Source organism: Lipophrys pholis (genome assembly GCF_963383615.2).
Source record: "Lipophrys pholis genome assembly, chromosome: 11".
NCBI lineage: Eukaryota > Metazoa > Chordata > Actinopteri > Blenniiformes > Blenniidae > Lipophrys > Lipophrys pholis.
Genome location: NC_137631.1, coordinates 6,890,411 through 6,909,427, shown reverse-complemented (window position 1 = coordinate 6,909,427; position 19,017 = coordinate 6,890,411). Strand labels below are relative to the sequence as shown.

Here is a 19,017-nt window from a genome sequence, read left to right as displayed (position 1 = left end):
AAACATTTAAAATGAATAATTTTCAATAGAAATCATCTCCAACTTTTAGTTTGTGTGTTTTTCATGCCTCCATAAAGCAGGTACACCTTTTTTTTTACCCCTGATTTGTCTTTATGTTCCTACTTGGATTCTCATTAGCATTATTTTCCAAGTAGATTTAAATGTACTACACATGTACAATATTGCTGTAAGGCAGAGGTTCTCAAATAGAGAAATATGAGTCAAGGGGACGCATTTTCCAAATTAATTTTTTTTTTTTTAATGATTCTAAATAAAGGGGAAAATAATCCATTCCTTCAAACAAATTTTTCTATATGAATTTGTTGAAAGTGTAACAGAGACAATAGTGGACTATAAAAATGACCTGTAGGATTTCAAGATTTTCTCTTCCCACTTATCAAGGTATGTTTGACAAAAAAGACATTTTAATTTGTGAAGTCATGAATTTAGGACATTGAATCACGCAGTCGTTCCTCCATTCGTTGCATGTCAGAAAAGGATGGATTTTCTGGACAACTGCGCACATTCCTGAGCGCTCTTACGCGTCTGCCTCTGATTGGCTGACAGCCTCCGCTTCGTGAGCCAATCGGAGCTCTGTGCGTCTCTAAGCCCCGCCCCCGGCGCTGTCGTGGAGGCCGCAAACTGCAGCTCGGAGCCAGAGCGGAGGAGAAGCGGCGGCGGCAGCAGCAGCAGTCTCCTCCCCGGATACGGCTCTCCGTCCCCCGGATACACGGCCCCAGCACTCCCGCCCCCCACCTCCACCCTATAAAGAGGTAGCAGGACTGGCAGGCCGTCCCCTCCGGGTCGTTTGGCTCCTTTGTTGATGGTTAGACTGTGCGAGAGGAGGATGAAGTTCCTTGTTGCTGTCACGGTCATCGTGGGATCCCTGATCTTCTTTACCTTTCCCGGAGGATCATCTGCGGAGAAGAAAGGCCCCAAAGTAACGGCCAAGGTAGGGGCGTTAGCCGGCTGCTAGCTCCGGTCCTGGAGGAAGAAATCAGTTGAGCCCGTCCGCTAGCTCGCAGTTAGCCCGCCGTGCTAACCGGGAGCTGCAGAGCCACGTCACTAAGATGGCCCTCCGTTTTTAACCCTCAGTTCTTAACCCTGAGTTCTTAACCCTCAGTTCTTCCTCCGAACCACAAACATGATCCACATAACTTCTGTTATGTGGATCATTCTGGCTGTTAAACGCCTCTTAGTGTGGTTTACAGCTTGAATTCATGCACATCTGCATGAATTGGGCTTTCCTCTGCCTCCAGCTGTTAACATGAAGCTGTTCGGGCCCCAAAAATCCTCCCACATAGAAAATCACTGCATTTTATCAAGATGGATGTAACCTAACCTGTGCTTCTGTCCACGGCAGTAACGAGTAACACTGCTGGTTAGTGGCCATCATGCAGCTCCAAAGCAAAGGGAGATGTAATCCAGGGTGACACAGCAAGCTTAAGAATGCGTTGTGCATAATGTCCTGCATGCATATTTCTTCTGCGCGACAAATAATGAACAGGATATTCACTATTGTGCTTTTTTTTATGTTTTTAATTCCTCCAAAGTTGAATATTTCTGATTTCTTTCAACGTGAAACTCTTGGGCATTTATGCTTTCCTTCAATTCACTTTTTCCAACTCTCTGTTTGATTCTGATTGGCTCGCTTTCAGCAGTATGCACCATTTGCGTGCATGTAATTTGACACCAGCCTCCAGGTACGGTTGCAGAAATGCAGTGCTTTCTCTTAAAACATGAGTTTCACGAACCATCAAGTAGTTTGATGAAGAGAGACGTGAACATAGTTCGTCTTGACCGTGACAAGAACGGGGGGACGACTGGAGGAACTGAACTACCTTTTAAAAGGATCCTACTATGCAAAATTCACTTCCCGATGGTTTTCCAACAGTAATATGTGTCTCCATACCTGGAATGAGCTCCAGAAGTGAAAGTCTGTCCTCTCTCTCCCTGGCTTGTTTCAGTTTTTTAAAAAAGTGTGTTGCTCCAACGAGCCAATCAGAAATCAAACCCTATATAAAGTCATCAGGGGTTTAGCCAATCCCAATCCAGGTAGGCTCCTCCCTTTGACCCTCCCATAACTAAGCAGCTCTGCTCTGCCACATGGCACCACAAGAGGAAGTACTTCCTCCTCTTCCCAAGATGGTTATGTGTGGGCGGAGCCAGTCACGCAGACACAGCAGATTCTGAATGTAGCTCCTATGATCCAACATTCAAATGGATGAAAATCTGGATTTGGGACAATAAACTTATATACTGACTATAACGTTTTTGGACCAACGTGACCACGTAAAAGTGTAAAAGCTGGAGAATATGACATCTTTAATGAAACTATGATTTTCAAATGTAAAATATCATTTACAAACGTGGTCAATATGAGTGTGCCTTGCTGACTGTTGCCTTTCCTTGGTAGGTTTTCTTTAAGATTAAGATCGGAGATGAAGAGGTGGGAACGGTGGTGATCGGGCTCTTTGGGAAAACTGTTCCCAAAACGGTTGAAAACTTTGTCGCCCTGGCAACAGGAGAGGTGAGAAACATGAAGCGGAGTACATAATAATGTGTGTCCCACGAGCTGCTGCCATGTCCCCAATTCCCATGGAGTCTAAAGTATAAAATGCAAGCGGCAGGTTACCATCGACTCTTTTCAGTGGCGGCGTCTTTTTTTTTTTTTTCTTCCCTGTTTGATCTGAACAGAAAGGATTTGGCTACAAGGGCAGCAAATTCCACCGAGTCATCAAAGAGTTCATGATCCAGGGTGGAGACTTCACCAGAGGAGACGGCACCGGAGGTGAGATCTGTGTTTTTAAGAGTCCAGATGTTTCGTCAGGTGGTGTGTACTGATAATGTGGGTATTGGCTTAGCGGATATCCATCCAATTTAGTTTAGCTTTGACATTGTGCTGTCAAACTGGACGTCATATCAAAGCGAAATGGGTTTTTCCCTGAAGAGACTCCGGTCCAGATCAAACGGGGGAAATGTGAACACGCCCCGAGAAACCAAACATTTGGCAGCAGCAGAGTTAAAGTGTAAAGATCAACCACTTTTTCAGTTATTTATTTTTTCCCCCCGTTTGGTTTTGTGTGTGTGTGAAGGTAAGAGCATCTACGGCGACCGGTTCCCCGACGAGAACTTCAAGCTGAAGCACTACGGGCCCGGCTGGCTCAGCATGGCCAACGCCGGCAAGGACACCAACGGCTCCCAGTTCTTCATCACCACCATCCAGACCACTTGGCTCGACGGAAAGCACGTCGTCTTCGGCAAAGTCCTGGAGGGCATGGTGAGCGTCGCACTACGGAAATACTCGGTTTGAGACTCCATTGATCCCTGAAGGGAAGAAACACGGAGGCCCCGTTGACATGAGGGACACGTCTTAACTTTCAACTTTGAAAGTTTTTCTTTATTTTGCCGCGGAGTATATGTGATGGAAATTTCTAGATTTTCACAATATCCAATCCACTCGTAAGATTAACTACAATCTCAACACAAAGCCAATGTTAATGACGCAAAATGCAGTGAAGTGTCTAAAAAAACATGCAAGAACCTTTTTAAAGAAATTTGTTTCTTAATTTTTTATTTGAAAATTTTACAATTTGCTTGGTGAGTCAATTTTGTTTGACGCCTCTGGTTTATGTGAACGATGTTCCACTTCCGTTTCAGAAAAATGCTTTTAAGATTTGCAACAACGGTGCAACTTCCTGTCTGTTGTTGCTTTAACGGTGCGGGTCAGTACCTGAATGCCTAAAAAGTGGTAGAATGTTATAAAAGCCCAGAATTTCTAAAATGACTTGATGTGCAAACATAGCAATCAGATGTGAGCGTTATACAGCCGGGGTTCTTCAGTTTATTTGGGAAAGTACCGTCCTCTGGAGCTTCCTTTTTCATTTTGTTGCTCCATCTTCATCAGCTGTGCTGATGGCACGAAATTCAAAGAAGTTTTGGGGGCGAGGGGAAGCCGCAGCCTCAAAGGGTCACAAATATAGCACACCAGACCCAAAGTTGCAGACGAATCAATTTATGACATTAACTGCAGTATATTTATTTGCCCACCAGGGGCGCACTTTTCGTCTGTATCCTGTGGCGAGTCAGTTCAGGTGATCAGGCTGCTACACTGATGTAAAGATGTGTCGACGTTAAAGATAATTTTGAGAATTTGACAAGTTATTCTGATCATAATATGAACTAGTTATTATACATGTTGGTTCCAGCTACACGTGAAGACGAACTAGAAGATGTAAATATTGTTTATAAAAATCCACTGTGATCTGTAAGTTGTGAAACTGAGGCAGACTATTGTTGAAATTGCAGTTATTTTTAGGGACCGAGCCCAGAAGGCCTGCAGACCTGTAGACCCTATTATTCTTTTTATCATTCCAACGTGGAATTAGACCAAAATTTGATCCCCTAAACACGCTCAGAAACTCCCCAAATTTGGCACGATCGTCAAGACTGGTGGAAAATTGAAAAATTAACCCCCACAGTACAAAAATATGACCCGTACAGTAACCGATAAAATAATAAAAAGGTTGTTTTTTGTTTTTATTACGATTGTAATTGTCAGACTGCTGCAGTTGGTATTGAATTCTTGGCAAACGATGACTTCATTGCCTTGATGTTAAAAATGGCCAAAGTAACGTCTCCAGCATCCATCTTGAATGTAGATTGTAGAAAACAAAAAAAAAGACTGCATGGATGTTGTTTATGTGCATTTATTTGACATCCTGATAACCGTTTCCTTCCTCCAGGACGTGGTGAAAACAATTGAGAAGACGAAGACGGACGGCCGCGACAAACCTCTCAAAGACGTCATCATCGAGGACTGCGGCACAATCGACGTGGACAAACCGTTCGCCATCCCCAAAGAGTAAAGTGATGGTGGGATGAAAAATGGACTGGCGGTGGGTGGGTGGGGGGAGTTATGCGTGCCACTTCGGGGGAGGGGGAAGTCTTGGGTCATCACTCGGCGTTCAAGTGGCCGCTGTCTTAACACACCGGAAGATCAAACACGACGACACTCTGGGTCCATTCAAAGAAACCGACGAGCATTCCAAAGTGCACTGAGCTGTTCGTTGTTTTGTAAAAAAAAAAGAATGAAATCGGAAATAAAGGTTTCACATTTTGTTAAAATGGTGTGTAAATTGTTTTTAACACAACTAATCTGGAGAGAAGCGGCGTTCACTGAACAGCCACACAACGTGCGACGATTCGTCTTGTGACCACTAGAGGTGCTATAACCTGGAAGCGTGATGTGTGATGTTCATAATACACAGTCTGCCTTGACGACGTCTGCAGGACAACAGGTGGGAGGGAACACAGATTAAAAATGCACGTTTCAGTCCAAGAAACTATAGAACTAGAAAATTAGCAGCTTATTCACAACTGTGGAATGTTGCATGTTCTGATCATTCTGGAGAAAAATAAACGCTTTACAGATTATACGGCATCTGGCAAGGTGAAGACAAATATACTTATTACTTTCTCAGCCCATCCTGCCAAGACCCACAGTAATAATAAGTGGTATTCAAACCATCTACCTTAAAAGTGTAAGCAGCAGGTGGAAACATTGAGGACACTTCTGCCTGAAGCATGCACTTCATCGCACAATTCCTTGGCGTGGATGAATTGTTAAAAGGCATTTAATCTGATGAAACTTTTTCTATTTATGGGAAATATAAATAGTATGTATTACATTTGTTTGAGGAAAAATAAAGCCTTCTACATGCTTATGAGAGCTGAGTACAGTAGAACGGGTCCTGTCCTGCAAGAGCTGAAGCGCTCTTCATGACCTGCAGAGGGCGCCCTTCCATTGCAAAATATCCCATCCACGCTGTCCCTGTGAACATTTCTTTCGTCCATTCATACACCCGCGTCTGTTTTTTGTTTGTTTGAGACTTGCTGTGTTTTCCAGAGTAACGGAAGTGGACATTTTTCTTCTTCAGACAGTCCTTGACCTGCTGCGATCTAAACATGTAAAAAGTAAGACTTCTTCATTTCCTGGTCTCTTCTGCTTCTTCTGGTCTGAGTCACACTGCTATAGTTCCTATTTTGCAAGCAGATCAAATGCCATTTGACTTTCCACTCAGGAGTAATCTGTTTTTCTTCTCCTTGACCTATTTTAAAGTTATGTGACAATGTGATGTGACTAAAGAAAGCCCAATAATGCACCTGATGGGTTTTGACTTCACGGAAAGAGAAAAGAAAAGACTTTTCTCATGTCGGGCCTAAGAAAAATCTAAAGCCCAACATTAAAGTAAAGACCTCTGTAGTTTGCGGTCGTTACATTTCAGATTTCACCTGATTCTTATTTTGAAAAACCTAAAAGGACACTCGACGTCTGACTTGAGTCTAAATCTTTTCTTTCTAATCTCCTGAATCTCACTAATCTTGAAATTAAAATTTAAATATTCAACCACTTTTTAAGCAACCTTTTAAAACTTTTGTAACTTTTTAAAGTGAGTACATATAAACACCATTATTCTGCATGACATAGACGATAAACGTAAACATTTCCACTAATCTGACCAAAATATTTCACAGCTCAAAGCTTCAAGGATTCTTCAAATGGGATAAATGTCTGATACCATTTCTGAGAAATGTAGTGCACTCATGTTGCCAGATCCTTTCAGTACCAGGTGGAAGTAACCCAAATGTGGCTGAGCGGATGAATCATTAGAATAAAAACTGAGGTACACTCGGATTATGTTAACGTGTGAATGACGGTGTCAGCATTTAAGGTGAAGCCATCGGTCAGATGAACGGATGAGTTTCGAAATCTTACAGAGGCAACGCTCATCTCAAAATTTACTGCAACGTTATTCAGTCAGTGTCACCAACTCAGCAAAGTGCGGCTGCAAAAAACAGGAAGAAATGTGAAAGTAAATAAGTTCAATATCATCTTCTTCCTTCATCAGTCCAACTTCTATAAAGCCACTTCATACAGTTTAGAGCTGAGGGATTCGGTCCCAGTCAAAGTTTGGCTGAAAGCAGGAACTCACCACTCACACACTCCCTCACGCCATATTTGGCCACTGATTACCCAAATAAGTAGGACCAGGCACAGGTAGAACATGCAAACTCCACACAGCGGACCACCACACTGCTGCATTACATCGTGCATCAATTTGCCAGCGTTTGGAGAGAGGATATGACCGTATTGTGAAGACATGTGGCTCACGATTGTCCTCTCTGTGATGTTTGGTCGTGGATTCTGGCCCGGAGAAGCTCAGTTTGGCGAGCTCTCCGGCCTCGCCAGCTCTTGTTTTGCCCAGATTCACTCAGGCATGGAATGACTCACCAGAAGCAAAATATGGAAAGAATTCCCTGGAGTCGGCACAACCGAGCTCTCGGTTAAACCCTCTGTTGTTCGGTTCGGCCCCGTTTGTGGCGATCGGGGATTGTCCAGTGAAACTGTGTTATTCTTCCCTTACCGGCCTTGCTGGAAAGGCCGTGACGGGCCGGACATATCTGGCATAGCTTCCTGCAAGAGGCTTTGTCAGAGAGATTAAAAGAGAATCACAACAAGGAGCGGAGAGGCATGGGGGTCACAGCGGAGGACCAAACGTCCACATCCTGCCCTGCAGCCATCCGACGGAAAGAAAATAACATATCTGTCACTATCTTACATTAAAACCTTTCAGTCCTTTCAATAATATGGGCATTAGGCGCACAAAATCAGTTGTCACCAATCAATCCATACACGCGTTATTCAATATTTGTGAAATAAAATGCTTAGGTCAAGTATCATCAAGCCCTGCCTCAGTGTGGGGAATAACGTGTAAAACAACCATTACCTTAATAATTTTGGACATTCTGAATTTGATAAAGCCAATACATCTCATATACACAGTTTGTTTCCTTTGATTATGAATACTATCTTATCCACGATATCTATTTTTGATGAGGAAACTGCACAAAAACAGAAAAAAAAGATGGTATTTCCAAGAAATGCTCAGTTTTATCTGTATATTATTACATTATTGGCTGCACTTATTACGTGTTGAAAGGATTCTTTTTAATGCTACTTCACCCATTACTGTATTGGTCATTATCAATTCATTGGTTGTTAAAGAGCTGCAGTTACATGCTGGTAACTGAGCAAGACTATAAAATTACCATTACAGTTTCTAGTTCTGAAGTTTCAGTCACCTTGATACTTTTGTCAGCTATGAAAAGAGCCGGGGAGTTGCAAAGCAACTGGCCAAAGTTGTTGTCAGAGCTGTTACCATTTCACTAAATTTACTCAGGCCGTGTTTACACGGCAAAAACAATGGAACTGAAGAGCTTTTTCTTAACTTTTCTTTTCAGAAAATTTTGCATAAAGATGGTCAGAAACACTGAAAATGCTTTAATTTGTATGTCATGCCAGTAGTTGGTATTGTGTTTCTGTAACTTAAAAGAGTGAGCTGCACAAACACTCTGAGATCTTTACATGTGTGTAGAAAAACTGTTGAGTACAACAAATGACTTTGCTGTATTTGGCACTGTATAAATAAAGTCCAATTAAATTAAATTAATTCACATTTAATTTAATTTAATTTAATTTAATTTAATTTAATTTAATTTAATTTAATTTAATTTAATTTAACTTAATTTAACTTAATTTAATTTCAATTTCAATTTTATTTTATTTTATTTTATTTTATTTCAGCTTCAGAAAAGTTTGATTTTCCTGTTTCAGAAATGTTCCCATCTGGGAGCTGTTAAATAAATAACAAAGCTGTTTTCACAGTTCATATTAACGGGCCTCAGTCATACTAAAGTTACATTAGTACCAGTGTTAAGTCAAACCATAATATTTGGTTCTCTAAATCGTATTCTGTACATAAGCGTCAGCATGGTCGTATTCATGCAGTATTCACGCAAAATTTAACCAAAATCTCAAAGAAAAGGTTTTACCGTCATGTTCAATTTTACATGTCTCATTAGCAATGTTTGGTTCTTTTCTTTTCATTAATTCTTTTTAGTTTTATTCATTTAGCATCAGTTCCAACTTCTACAGAGAAGAACACACACAAAAATCCACATAATCAAGCATGAGCAGCAGTGGAAAGGAACATATAAACTGCAGAGAGGATAGAGACTGAATGTTAGTTACCTGTAACGGTACGAATACATCAAGCGTGAGGAAAGAGAAAAGGACAAGACACAGATTTTCCCAGGCAAAGTTTAGGTGAAAACGTTTCCAATGAAAACTATTGGTTTTTGCCTTTTTGTTTCAGAAAAGTCTCACCTTTACATGGCAAAGCTTTGAAAATTGTGTCTATTTCCACAAGAAACGCTGAAAACAATGTCGTTTTTATTTTGGGCCACTAGTGGGTGCTGTTTTTGGTTTTAGTAAAACCACACGCACATATGCAGAGAACAATAAGCTGTAACCATGAACAATGGGGAGCACACAGACATTTTCATACGTTGGATTGTTCTTACTGGGATTCTCAGCTATGAAAGTACCAAGTCCGAGAAGAATATGGACTGAGAGTCATGACACTCTGGAGGAAAACATTGTTGTTGTCCTTCTTGTAACACACGTGCAGAACAACTACTGACTGACATTTCAGAAAAGTTGCATTTCCCACGTTTATACAACGACGTAGTCAGAGTGTAAAGTTGTGTTTTCAGTTTGTTAATGTTGTTATCATCCATCTATTCTCACACATACAGAAGAACTATTAGCAGCATTTCGCAAAAATTACTTTTCCCCCTGTTTACAAGGAGACACAGTCGAAAAAGATTTGAAAAATTCAACCGAGGGAGCAGTTTTCAAAACGTTGTCGGTGGCTCCGAGCTCCGTTGTCCTGTAAAAACACCCACGATGCAACGGAAGTTTTCCATTTTCACTTGAAAACGTTGTGTAAACGGGCAAAAACCTATAGCAGCTGAACTAGAGAATGCTCCACAGCGACCTGAAGCTGAAGCTTCGTCATTTATCACCTTATATATCTTCAGCTTTCTGGAGTCCCTGCAGATCCGTCAGCCTGCTTTGTGAAACTTTGATTGCAAACTGTTATTTTCAGTGTTTATATCCTGTGGCTGTGAACAGACGTCGGGCTTCCCCTCCAACACCGAGAGATTATTCCTGGAGCCTCTCTGGTGTTGCCTTTCTTTGCATTTTCTCTCATTGTTTTGCGGGAATATGAAACTGCTCTCTGAGGTCCCAGTTTCTATAAGCTTCTCTCTGCATCAAATACCGAGGGCTGCTTCAACACAGCAGTCGTCCCTGAAGTTGCACACATGCATGTAAGAAGTGCTAAAATGACAATGAGATATTGTGACTTTGTTGTAGAATACTAGTTAGATAGCCCGGCGGTATAGTTTAACGCTGAATTTGTATTGTTCCGAAACGCCTCCTATTATGAAGGAAGGGATTCTTTACAAAAGACTTTTCGACTCCATTGCTTCTTCCTGCAACTGCCGGGACGGTCGCCAGCTCCGATGGAGACAACTTCACAGAAGTCCCGGCAGCGGAGACGGCCTGAATAAAGCCGAGATCAAGTTCAAAACAACAACAGCCGAGGCACGTCCACAAAGATAAGGAAAGACAAACAGGCAGTGTACGAGTCAGAGGGGAAACGGTCCAACAAGAGAAGTATAAATATACAATCTGCGCAGCAGCGTGGGAAAGGTCACTGTGGGAACTGGGGCTTGTTTTTTGTCAATGGGTTTCAGAGAGAGCGGCTCGGACTCCAGCGCGGCAGACTTTCGGGTTCCCACCCAGACCTGCCGTCGAGCGGCAGTGTCACGTCCATTTCTTCATTGTTCTCGGGCTTCCTCTCTGGTTGCTTTCCCCCTCCTATTGCTCGCCGGCTGAGTTTGTCGCGTCGCAGGGAGCTTTCTCTGCGGTGACACGCCGGTTCCCACGATCTCCTGCCCTTCCTCCAGAGTTACTGCTTGCTCACCTCTCCGGACAGGAAGACGGAGCAACGGGGCCACAGAGATGGCGTGCTAATTGAAGTGGGGGCTCTACTCGGCCCTCCGTTGTCTCACATGGGAGTTACATGAGACCGCGAGCCTGCGTTTCATCCGAAGCTCAGCGCCAGTAAATCCAAGTAAAGCACAGGCGTCAAATGACTCAGCAAGTGTGTGTGTGTGTGTGTGTGTGTGTGGGGGGGGGGGGGGGGGGGGGGGGGGGGGGGGGGGGGGGGTTGTCTTGCAAACTAGTGAGAACGTTTCTAGTGGAGGGGTAAGGTCAGGGTTAGTGGTGAGACAACACAGCATTTCCTCTTAACTTTATCCCACGAAACAGAGATTCTCAACCCTGGAGGTTGAACTGCTGAAGAAGTTTTTTTTCCCCAGAATGGTTGCTCAATTGTCCTCTTTAGTTCTATTCTTTAGGCTGTTCATTTGCACACGACTGAAATATAGCAATAAAAGATGATGATAGACAGTCATGTTGTATTCCTAATCCACAGACAATAAATCCCCAAGAAGACTGACCAACATTGAATTTTCTGACAAATCATGACATAATCATTAATAAGTGGTTCATTCTTTGATGTATTTGTCCAGTGAATCTTAAAGTACAGAATAAACAGTATTACTATCATAAATTACTCTATTCTAGGAATAACAAAGTGTCAAGTGTGTTTCCACTGGATGAAAACACAGTTCTCCAATGGTTTCTCCTCGTGGTCACACCCCACTGAGACCAACTCGGACTTCAGTGTCTCTGCCAAGGACACTTCAGCACATAGACAAACACCGATGAGGGATGAAACAACCAATTTTAGGACGACACCCTCTACCGGCTGAGACCAAGCTGCTGGTCAAAGTGGTTGCTAATACTAAGCTTCAACGTTCAAGGTCTTTATTGTCGCCGCCAAGTTTCCACTTACAAACTAAATTTGTTATCAAGGACCAGCAACATACGGAGACAGAGAGTTTAGAGAATAAAAGCATGAAAAAGTGCAAACTCAAGACAACGATAGGAATCTAAGCTAAATAGTTCAGCATTACAGACAACAATATAGAGATAACAGAGGTGTTTTTTGGATGGATGGATGGTTTGATTGATTGGTATCAGGAGTTCTTTGAAGCGACTTCTTATCTCTCCTATCTTTGGTTGTCGTGCCTCTATGTGACCATTGTATTTTAAATCTTTCATTTTCTTTGCTTTCTTTCTCTTTCTTTAAACCGAAGAGAGTGCAAAAGCTTCATCGCGCCACATTTTCCTCAGCACTTTCCCTCTGTCTCCATGCTTTACTAATCCCCCTTTGACCGGGCGTCGTCTCCACATCACCTCCATCTCAGCCTCAGGATTAAAAACAAAGTGGAGTTAATTGGCAAAACTGGAGTGGACACCAAAGTCGTCCACTCTCTTGTGTCCTCACTCCTCTCCACGCTCTGTGGCTAATTGGAGTAACCCCCACGCCCCAGGCCTGCGTGCATATTTCTTTTCAAAACAATAAAGCTGTGGAGAGAGAAACATTCGGTGCTCTGTCAGGGTACAGTAAAGGTTCTGCTGCATTCCTGCTCATGGAGCCGGCAAATAGCAGCTGCGGCGACAGGTTACGCCAACGAGCTAATTCTGAGGGATTGCGTAACGACATGAAAGATTTATCTCACTGTACTTCCTCGGCCCTCGGTGCCAGATTTTCAGAGTCTGATATGAGTTCAAGAAAGAGTAAAAAGGGGAAGACGAGTGCACGTAGCCTCTCTGAATTCAGTATTTATGAGCAGAGCTGCAGAAGTGAGGCACTGTAACTTGTGATATTGGCACTAAAAGTGCTCTCTCAGCCCATCCGGGCCTTTGCCTGCAGTGTATATGATGGGCGGAAAGAGCAAATGGGACAGTGGTACTTACGTAATAAAGCACAGAGCCTGAAGGCCGAGATGGGCTTCTTTTAGAAAGAGCAGCTCTGCTGGCACTTCAGGCTCCGGCTTACCCAGGCGATACGCAGCCTGTGGAGAGATTACACCACTTGCACGGTTCCTGCAGGCGCCGTCATCCACAGCGAGACGACCAAAATACTGCAGTTGAGCTCACTGCTACCAGACTGAGGCATGAGAAACATGCAGAAAAACCAGGTGGAGAGTTCATCTTTCTTTTTGTTTTGAAAGTCAATTTTGAAACACTGTCATAGTATTTCTGGTACTTTCGGTTCCACGGTCATTTCCCTTCAACATCAATGTTTCCTGGTCTTTTGCTGTCTTTTCTATGGTGGGGGACATAAGCAGAGTATAATAATAAGTTTCTCTGAAGTCATCTGGACACATTACATCTTAATTTGATTAGATTTTTCAGCATTCCGTGTGAATTTTAGGAAACCAGGTGATGAATTCTGATGTTACCAATGCTACTGTCGGCTATATCTGTAATATGTATTATAATGTGTCCAGATGACTTCAGAGAAGCTTGTTAATATGACAAAGCATCTTTTCTTTAGGATTAATGTGTTTTTGTAAATGGACCCTGAAAAATAAATAAACTAAACTAAACTAAATATACCTTGAATTGTTCTGTCAGTCCAGCAAAATGTGCAATTCTTGCTTTTCTCGCTGAATTCCATGCTAATACCGTTCTCACAATGTTGAAAGCAAGAACAGAGAAAATGCTTATTATCTTAAATGAATTTCTCCCTCTTTCACTGTAATAAACAGGCTCTTGCTTCCATCAATACCTGCATCCTATCCATCCTGGATTGGTCAGTCCATCACAGGACCAACACAGAGACACAATACACACACCCACCAGTGAACTTTAAGTTCCAGCGAGCACCATGCAAACACAGGGAGAACATGCAAATATGTTCTAACGTCACTGTGCCACCATAGATATTGCTTCTACTTGACACAAATGCACAAATAGTTTAATGCAGTTTTGTCACACGGACGATTGTTCCTGAAAAGATTTGCCTCTCATGTGGAGCCAAAGTTTAAAGTCCTCACGTCTGTGATCACCAGCAGGCTGAAACAGAATGAAATCACATCTTTCATCCTGAGACGTTGTGACGAGAGGACACATCGAAAAGAGAAAAAGACATATGAAACATCCACATTTTGACTTCAAATATTTGGGAAAAGTGCAACGACCAAAAGCGTGTCTATGGTAATGTTGTGTTGTGCCGGCAGTGACACCCGGCCCTGAGGTTGCCTCCCGCAGTAAGCCATCTTTCATATGCTCCTGTGATCGCCGCCACAGCTGACAGTGAAGGGGAAACAAGGGTTACAGTCTCTTGTGCAGGCAGTCCATCATACCTTCAGCCAATTTAGACTGACATATTAAAATCTCAGGGAAAACCAAAAGGAACATGCAAAGCTGTGACAGAGAGGTCATGATCTGGATCTTAACTGGAACCTTCCTGCTGTGAGGTGACAGTGAATGAAAATGGCCCTCTTCTGCCTGCCTCCAGTCCAGTTTGATTTATTTTATCCTCAGACAACCAGAAACTACTTTGTTGCTCTGCTATGCTTATCCTAATAGGAAATAGATCTTGACCTCAAATACCATTCATAATTATGTTCTAGTGAATAACTAACAGTCAGTTGGAGCGACAGTGCAAGCTCTTCATGCAGCCGACAAGCCGTTCTTAATTCATCACGGTTATTAATTGATGCGTCCCGACTGAGATTACACGTGTCTGCAGATCAGATCAGCTGCGCGGCACGCTGACGGATCTACCTGGAAACGCTGAGACTCTATCAGCTTATAAAGCTGCTGAGTGTGAGCAGACAGCCTCTCCTCTGTGAGCTCAGCTCAACGTGAGAGTTTGTTTTGGAGGAGCCACGACTGACACGGACAAGCTTGTCATCATTTCAATATGATCCATGTCTGTGGGTCAAACTTTCACTTTCAACAAAACACTTTATAATTATGTGATTGTCATTCCTATCTATATATTCCCACCCACGGTTGTACGGTGGTTTAGCACTCTCGCCTTCACAGCCCGGCTTTTTTCCAGAGTTAACCCTCTGAATCTCAATCGCTGTCATTTCTTCGCTTCTGTTACATTTTTAGTCACTGTGTTCTCATTTCTCTCTGCAAAGTGAATATCTCGCATCTCTATCCATTCAGGACAACCGTGGCTAAAAGGCTGATGTAACTAGATATTATGTTTTCATGCCGTGTAACAAAATTTTAAATCTATAAATCATTAGAAATAGGAAAAACAGACATCGAATTTGTGGGACTTTATCATTTTAAACCTTTCTGTGGAACCTTTGCATGTTCTTTTCTCTAGTTGCTATGGCTTTCTCTCACAGTGCCAAAACATTCTTGTTGGATCAATCATCCATTGTTGCCTCCATTTCATCAAACCGGCCGTTGCAGTGGTTCGTGCTCTCGCCTCAGAAATATGGCCCGGGGCCTTTCTGAATTTGCATGTTCTCCCCATGTGTGCCTCCCCCCCCCCCCGATGAATTCATTCGGGAAGGAATTTCTATGCTATAAAAATGTTTTTGTTTTTTTAAATGGAGCTGGTGCAGATCCCAGCTGTAAGGATACCAACCTAGACTTCCAAAGAAATGAAGACTGACATCGCCTTGAATGAGGCCTTGCCTATCATGTGGATTCAAAATGTAGTTTCACTTTTCAATTAAAGAACTACTGATGTTACTTTTATACTTCTGCATAAATAAAGGAGTTGAGTTAGTTCCTTTACTGTTACCAGAAAGAATGTGCAGTCCTACTTAAGTAAGGAATGGGAAGTGAGAGAGAGAGAGAGAGAGAGAGAGAGAGAGAGAGAGAGAGAGAGAGAGAGAGAGAGAGAGAGAGAGAATAAAGGGCACGTGAGGGGAAAAGACCACAGCATGCCAAAGGAAAAACCACAAAAAACAAACACAATGAGGAGGGTATACAGTAAAGGGAAGGCGGATTCATGTAAAAACTGAAACCGAACAAAAAAACTGAACTTGCTGGTTGATTTAACATTTCAAAGTATTTTCACAATCAAGCTAAGAGGAAGCATTGTCTGCAAAAGTGGCCTTAAAAATGTTGTTTTACAGCTGAGGCTCTTTTCTTGTGCTAGTTAATGACGTTTAGTTTAAAAATAGTGCTTAAAATCTTTAATCAGATTAATCACGATGAGGGATTAATCGACTTTAACACATTTATTTCACCAGTGCTATTTAGAATATCAATTGATTGTCTACTTTGACGGAGTGCTTCGTACTGTATGTACATCAGCAGCAGGCGGTTAGTAATCTGAGCCCGGGCTGAATCTCAGGTGAACACTGAACGTCTTAGTTTTCAGGACTGAACCTCCCCACCCACCCCTATCGTGAACTCCTGTGTAGCGTCACAAGCTCGCACACGAGACACCGGCTGAAAAACCAAACCACTCTCGGGTTTCAAGTCGTCGCCTCGATTCAGTTTGAGACCAACACCTCTGAGCTGGGATTTCGCCCCGCAAACTGAAGACAAAGGCCAGATCATGTGAACAATGAGGGACACTCTATCTCTGCTGTGAGGATGAAATATGCAGCAGGAGAAGGGTTCGGCTTTAATAATGGAGAAAAAACTGTATTTAAGATATCGGAATGGAACCATGTCCAAAACTAGAAGAAGTCAAAGTTATGTGTCAGTTCAATAGTAACAGATAGGTTACATAGGTTAAATAGGTAAGTAGTTTTCTTTTTGTTGTTTATCCTTTTTGCAGCGAACATGTAAAGTGCACATTGGTGCAGAGCGAAATGATCACAAAATGACTCAGACAGACATGAGTAGCTGAACTACAATCTTGAAGGGCTTTTTATAGTGTTTTTCTTTTTTTTTTTTTTCATGCACAAATAAGCTTCTCCAGCCACAAAGTCTTTATTATCTGCCTTGAAAAAGTAGAGATGGCTGGGGTCACTGATGTAATTTAATTTTCTTCATACTTTTAGAACGTTTTAAGGTTTATGTGGTCGTCTTATGGATTTAGCCTATAAGTAAAATTGTTGTTTTTTTTATTCTGATTTTGTACCACTCCTTAAAGTGGGTTCTCTTCAGGGCAAACAGTGCAAAACACTGTACATTTTACCTATTTGGGAATTTATTGTTTCGGCTCTGGTAGCATCACTTTCTGCTGCGGTTTCTATAGAGTGTGAGTAGTTTGTAACACTTGACGAGAGCACATGGATATCAAGTATTTTATTAAGTGCTCTGGACCGATGTGCCTTGCATGGTAGCTGCCTCCATTGGTGTGTGAATGTGTGTGTGAATGGGTGACTGTGACCAGTGTAAAGCACTTTGGGGACTTCTTCTGTGGTGGAAAAGGGCAATATAAGTGAAAATCCATTTACCATGTAAAGGGTTAAATATAGATATGTATTTCAGACACCGTCTTTCAGCGGATCACACTTAATGTTGCGGTCGCTGTGGCCCACAGTCCTTTTGAAAGGGTTTCAGTCAGGGACATCACTGTTCACTGTTCTCCTTGTTATTCAACCGACTCCACAACGGTTTTCCTATTTATACCCAGCAGCTCCAGATTTGTGGCCTTACTTAAATAAGGTTTATCTCTGATTATTTCCTGCATTTTGCACATTCTACAAGGTTTCTCCTGCTCTCTCGTTTCCACACCACGATCTCTGTAGAACTGTGTCCATCACATACAACAAGGTTGTCCAACTTTTTCAATTTGTCTCACATATAGGAGCAAAGATTCCTCACGTCGTCGTAAGGAGTTAAGAAGGAATGGTAACTGCGTTTATTTCATTATTTATTATTTTTCTGGTGTTACAGTTGAGTTGTATCTGTTTAATGTGCAAGCTAACAGGCTATGTAGTTGGGGTTTGGTGTGAGGGGTGATCTGATGCTGACCAGGTCAATTCTCACAATACAGTCAACAATCAACAGAGCTTCCATAAAGGGCATTAGATCATCTATGTCTTTCAAATACATGTATATTCCGTACTTGGTTTACAGCGTGAGGGGCTCGTTTCAAGTCAGATCAGATTGTGGAAAACATCCTAACTTCTAAGGTCACCCGTCCCTGTGTACAGGGTTGGGTGGAGAACAGAAGAACTGGGACACTCACGTGAATCCGTCTTCAGGTTTCATGCCTGTTGCAAAACATTCTGTATAATGCACGGAGAAAAGGATAAAGACCAGAGATGTTGTATCTGCCGCTTTGTGTGATTGTGTATCTCGACACTCAGGCATGGAAGTATGCAGTGACAATCCCCAAACAAACTCACAATCTAATTTAAGTTCCCATTGTTCTTCTCTGGCAGCCTCTCACCTTGTTTTTGTACGGGGAAATGTTGATTTATTTGTTCAGGTAAAACCACAACTGACATGGCGTGCTGAAGTTTCCACCTTCATCTGCTGTCTCATCCGCCGGCAGAGGTATGGCAACAACCATGCCCCACAGTTTCTGCATATTTGGATTTTTGCTCTTTGCCAAAACTCAAATGGAGGTTGAGATGACAGTAACTGTTGTGGGCGAGGTCCTCCCCAACAATGGGGCAGAGCATGTAGGCGTACGCAGGAAGCTCAAGTTGTCAGCTTTTGTTTCACAGAAGACGTCTTCGAGCCGCACTTGGTGAAAGCCACATACGGCGGATGCTGCCACGAAGATGAATCAGGCTCCGCAGAGAGTCAGAGAGACGATGAAGAGAGGATGCCAAATTGCTACAATGCATCCCCCTGTTGTGAAGCCGGAGTCCCTCCTCTCCACCTATTGTTCTCTGTAAAATTAATGACAGGACCTTGGCTCCGGAGTGTTGTGAGCCAAACTGTGTTGATGAAATACAATGACCTGATAAATGCAACCACTGAGCTATCCCTCCATGTTAAAACAATGGCCTTCGGGTTACCTTCTACTCAACCATGTTTTACACCTTCGTACACTTTGTCGGTAGTCGATCGCAGGAAACAGTCACACTCACGTATGGCCACCCTACGTCAGTGAAAGGCTGCTCTGAAAGTGTACAAAGTGCCCCTGCCTCATCCATCTTTTGTACCTGCTTCATTCAATCCCGCCTAGAGTCTTCTACAGAGTGTACGGGTTCAACAGTCTTAAAAAGAATTTTTTTTGACAAACTGTGCAATGTGGATTTTAATACCTTGGGTACAACAACATGTTTCACAGCTTGAAG

General features: G+C 42.5%; 1 protein-coding gene across 1 annotated transcript; it reads left to right on the top strand.

The window, feature by feature from the left end:
* Positions 1-615: 615 nt before the first annotated feature.
* ppib (peptidylprolyl isomerase B (cyclophilin B)) lies at positions 616-5,728 on the top strand. The gene is made up of 5 exons (XM_080474964.1): positions 616-952; positions 2,417-2,530; positions 2,698-2,791; positions 3,096-3,280; positions 4,746-5,728. Exons 1-5 carry the CDS (start codon positions 824-826, stop codon positions 4,866-4,868), a joined length of 645 nt encoding a protein of 214 aa, XP_080331090.1. The 5' UTR covers positions 616-823; the 3' UTR covers positions 4,869-5,728.
* Positions 5,729-19,017: the final 13,289 nt, after the last annotated feature.